Genomic DNA, 5,075 nt, shown 5'->3' with positions numbered 1-5,075 from the left:
CCGATTCTGAAATTGATTGAGCTCGGTAGGTTTGATTACATAACATTAGAATGATCTATAATTTAAAACCAATAATTTGCAGGTAACTTTTGGTTAGCATACATCTTCACACCGATAAATACCTTTTTTTTATTTAGAACTATACCGATATTAGATTTGTTCCAGTACCAGTAGAAAGTGGAAGCACTCCGGAGCAAACATTGAGAAAATCGTTCCTATGTTCTCTTCTCTTTTTTCTGCTTCCGTTAGCAAACCAGAGTAAAAAGGAAGTATTTTTTGCTTCTGTTTGCTCCGGAGCAACTTCTGTGTACTAGAACAAACCTATTATAAAAAACCATCTGACAACGCTGCTCTAAAGTGAAAAGTGCTCTTCAAACATCGATGACATCTTTTTTGTTTTTTCTGTTTTCTCTACCTGTCTGATGTATTTCATCCTGCCAAGGAATCCAAAAACATCAGCTGTCTCCCGTTTCCAGAGAGTTCGCCGGACCAGTTTTGCTTTCAAACTGAAGAGAAAACTTCAGTTTAACTTCACCAGGCACAATCATCAGAATGAGATGCAGGAAAATATTAACTCAGAATGGTTTCATTTTACCGTCCAGTTGGAGAAACATTTCACAAATGATAATCGTGTATGCTCAAAAGGTTTTTTGCGGATCTGCGAATTCGACCAAGGGTTATGATGTAGCAGCGGTCAGAGTAAGTCCAATCATACGGCTTCATCCCACCCCGAGAGCAGATGAGCGCTGGGGAATGTTTTCAGCCACCTGGAGGAGGAAGTTCAGCGCGGAAGAAATGTTACCAGACTTCGCCGATCTGGTACCTGGACTTTTTTGATGATCTCATAGAGATTGGGTGTGCAGATGGGCGGTTAAAGTTCTGGGAGGGAACGACTGGTAACTTTAAGGTAAATTGTTTGGAGTCATTTGTTTTTTATTACAACTATTGACGGACGTTTCATTGCAGGATATATATGAAGCCGAAAACACCCACAACAATGGGGTAACTAACATAAACCTCGCCGGTGACAAAGCGATAGTCGCACGGTTGAGTGAACGGATCGATTTTCTGAGACTGGAAACGTACACGTAAGGTTGTCAGATCGATTGGGGATTTACGTCTGCATATGGGCGAAGTAAGTTCTATGTTTCAAGCAATTTTTTAAGCTCACCTAGGGCGCAGACAGATTTTACTTGCTCTTTTAAAATACTGTATATTCTAAGTCATTTAATTTTCAGTCTGTAATGAGTATGTCATCAAGTGCCTTAATTCTTATTCTTTTTAGCCCACATACGCAGCGGTTCGGCAGGAAGCATTAGTTTATTTCAGCAATCCGCTGGCTCAAATCCGTCCACAGCGTTGCCAGCTCACCATCACGCATCCGAGGAGGAGCTTCGATGTATCCTGGAGTTTCACCAGCAGGGTCACCGGTGACATGTTTGGAAGTGGCGGGCGGTACAGTCATTACTGGCAGCCAGGGCCACACTGTTAACGTGTTCCGGCTCAATAGCCACCTATTGCAGTTCACCCTAAACGGCCATTGCGGTCCTATCACATGTATTTTCATAGACCAGTGGCAGGCCAAGATGGGCGCATCTGGTTGCCAGGATGGCGTGCTATGTGTGTGGGACTTGATACGGGGTATGTCAGCCAAATTTACGGTAAGGCCTAAATCTACATAATTAAATTGATTGGTTATTTATAGGTGCCTGTATGTACAAAATTGAAGCCCATGACGACTCAATCGTCGCACTTGCCTGTTCCCCGAGTTACGCAATATCGCTCGGACTGAACGAACGAATACGGTTCTGGGATAGATTTCAGGGTCAGCCGCTCAACACCATGACCGTCAGTCATGCATATTCATCGCTTGTGATGCTGACGCCGTCCCTTCTCGTGACTGGAAAGCCAGCCCGAATAGAAATGCACAACAGTATTACAGCAGTTTGTATTGTTATATTACAACGAAAAACAATGTTATTCTGGAAAATTTACAATGGAAATATAATCACATTTGTTGTTTCTACATCCAATTTCATTGTAAACCCGATTTTTACATGGAAAAAGGGGGGTCGTTAAGGGATGTAAAAATTGATCTTTTCCCATATATTCTGAAATCAAAAACATTGATTTACATTGTTTTTCCGTTGTAGATTTTGGAGGCATGAAGGACTGCATCATAAGTATATTGATGTTACAACAAAAGTTGTTGTTAACAAATAAAACTGTTGTAAATTCTGTGGGAAGTGCGCTATCTTTCCACTTGTCTGTGGACCGCTAAGCGAGAGTAAACATCGAACAGAGAGAGCATAGCAGAGAGCCTCGTTGCTCATGTATTTTTTCTTTCATTCCACTGTGCACACTTAACAATAAAGGTACTAAAATACATTCGCTCGTTAGTCATTATTCGTCGCGTAATAATCCGAAAGTTCTACGGTAGTTCCGCTCGATATCCGAGTATTACTCGTCGTGATCCGTCCGCTGTGTGGTTTGTTCGTCGGGCTGTGTTCCAGCCCTCAAATTCAACGTTTCCACGATCGACTTCGATATTACTTTCTGTTCGGGAGGTTAGTCGAAGATAACTTTCGTAGAAAAATTTTGAATCTAATCTCGTCACATTTAGGTTCACTAGTCGTATGGGACGACAATTCTAAAGATGTAACTCGGGAAGTCAGGCTTGACTGTTCCAATTCACAGCTAAGTCCGAATATTATGCTACCTGCCAGTGGTTTGGTAATTTGTGACTACGGAAATCAAATGAGAATCGTTCGTTTCCCTCTTGTTGCGTCGGAAAAGTGGTTCGGTCGGGGGAATCGTAATCGACCAGCTAACGAAAACAAATGTACAGCAGCAGCTTCTGAACGAAGCCATTGCTAGCACGAGTTTTTGATTTGGAAGGATAGTTGCTGAAGACCATTCTCACAATAGTATAAAAGTTCTAACCTCAAAAACAGACAACAATAAAATGTATTTTTTTCAGAGTTTATAATATCCATTACATGATCAAATGCGCTGATGGGTTAGGCTTTGCATTCGGCTATATTCCATCGTCATTTAAGCTAGATCATAGAATCATGTTAATTTGACAGACTGCAAGTGTTATTAGTAGCACAAACAGCTAGCAGCCCAGCTAGTATTGTTCTTTCTGCTTGCAACCAACCTGGTTATATTGATGATAAGTCTAAATTCGCTGTTGCAGCTGTATGGTCGCTATACTGTCCCATGTGTTATGGGATTCGCTATTAACATAGGACAGTTATGCTTAGAGCACCAGATTCTAAAAGCGACCAATTTTGGCCAATCACTGGAGACAAAATCACGCGTAACAATTAATAATAAATTAAATTGTTGCTGAGTAATTTTTGTTGTACATGAATAAAACATACCGATTGCCTCGTTACCTATGCTGCCGTGATCCGCATAACAGTCCCATTTGGGTTTCCTATGCAGATGGGACAGTTATGCGTATCACGGCAGTATGGCTAAATAACCATTAGAAAGGTTATGAGCTTATGTCGTCGCATTTTATAATCATTTATACTAGGTAACAATTAATAATAAGTTACATTATTGCTGAGTATTTTTTGTTGTACATGAATAAAACATACCGATTTCCTCGTTACCTATGGCTAAATAACCATTAAAAAGGTTATAAGTTTATTGTTGTCGCATTTATAATCATTTATACTACTTTCAAGTGATCGATTTTAAGGATACGACTCGCACTTTAACCACCCTTTCACCGCGCCATCAAAATAAAAATAAGTCATACTCCTAATGAACTAATATTTATTAAAATATTTACTAAATTAGAACATAGACCTGATAGTTCGTTTGCAAAAAACACCGAAGCACGGTGAGTTGGTGTTAATGCTCTATCTTTGACCCTAGTGCTGCAGGATTTGGCCAACATTTATACTATTTTTTATTCAATCAACTTCAATGAAAATATATCACGTGAACGCTATATATATATATATATATATATATATATATATATATATATATATATATATATATATATATATATATATATATATATATATATATATATATATATATATATATATATATATATATATATATATATATATATATATATATATATATATATATATATATATATATATAAATATATATATATATATATATATATATATATATATATATATATATATATATATATATATATATATATATATATATATATATATATATATATATATATATATATATATATATGGACTTCTAAATTTGGTAATTGTTCCAAATCACACTCGACCTGGCCTTGGGTACAAGATATTTGCTTGATCTCCCACGAGCATGGTCCTGCCGGAGTGTTTGCCTCGCCCGATACCGGGGCAGCCTGTCCTAGCGAGGCTGCCTCTTGTGAATCGGAACCGCTGAACATTCCGATGAGGGCATGTCCAACGGTGTTACCGACGGAGCCGATCGCTACACTACCAGCAGTAGCTGAGATTTGAGCAATTAATCCAAAGGCCTGATTGGGAGCTACCATTGGTGCAGCGATAGCCGAGTGTGGCGCAGGCTGTACCATCGGCTAACTCGATTCCGGCGAGGTGGAGCGGCTGCAACTGGTGCGGACCTATGTTGCGATGTATATAATTTCAAGGATTACCAGAGATTACCAATTACCAGAGATCATCAAAATGTTTTGTGGCTAACGTTGTAATTGAGCAAAAAAAAACAAAACAAGTTAAATTGATCGTAACAAATAAAATCGCTTTCTTCAACGAATCGTGGACAAGAAAAATCCAAATGCCAAATTTAACGGAGCATTGCCTAATGACGTCAAATAAAAATGAAAGCCTAGCGAGCTTGTTAATACAAAATATTCGCATTTAAAAGTAAACCAAATCAAGTTTCTCATACTGTGGTCGAATAAAAAAATATTCCAAGTCTATGTAAACAAGCTCTGCGAAATGTCAAAAAAGTGAGGTTAAACATTTTCATCCAATATTCTACAGCGAGAGGTTCATTTTAGTTTGTTTACATTGCTAATGAATTTTGTACTGCGATTCACCACTTCATTTACCGCGTTGCCAAGAACTTAA

The 5,075-nt window shown here is 38.3% G+C and overlaps 1 protein-coding gene across 1 annotated transcript; it reads left to right on the top strand.

The window, feature by feature from the left end:
* The first annotated feature begins 739 nt into the window (after positions 1-739).
* On the top strand, positions 740-4,484 carry LOC131687842 (sterol regulatory element-binding protein cleavage-activating protein-like). Its single transcript, XM_058971929.1, has 6 exons — positions 740-907; positions 967-1,088; positions 1,358-1,641; positions 1,706-1,908; positions 2,620-2,842; positions 4,300-4,484. The coding sequence occupies exons 1-6, from the start codon at positions 740-742 to the stop codon at positions 4,482-4,484; spliced, it is 1,185 nt and encodes a 394-aa protein (XP_058827912.1).
* Positions 4,485-5,075: the final 591 nt, after the last annotated feature.

The sequence above is a fragment of the Topomyia yanbarensis genome, chromosome 3 (assembly GCF_030247195.1).
Source record: "Topomyia yanbarensis strain Yona2022 chromosome 3, ASM3024719v1, whole genome shotgun sequence".
Classification (NCBI taxonomy): domain Eukaryota; kingdom Metazoa; phylum Arthropoda; class Insecta; order Diptera; family Culicidae; genus Topomyia; species Topomyia yanbarensis.
The sequence above is the reverse complement of the archived record's forward strand: the minus strand, read 5'-3'. Positions and strand labels throughout refer to the sequence as shown.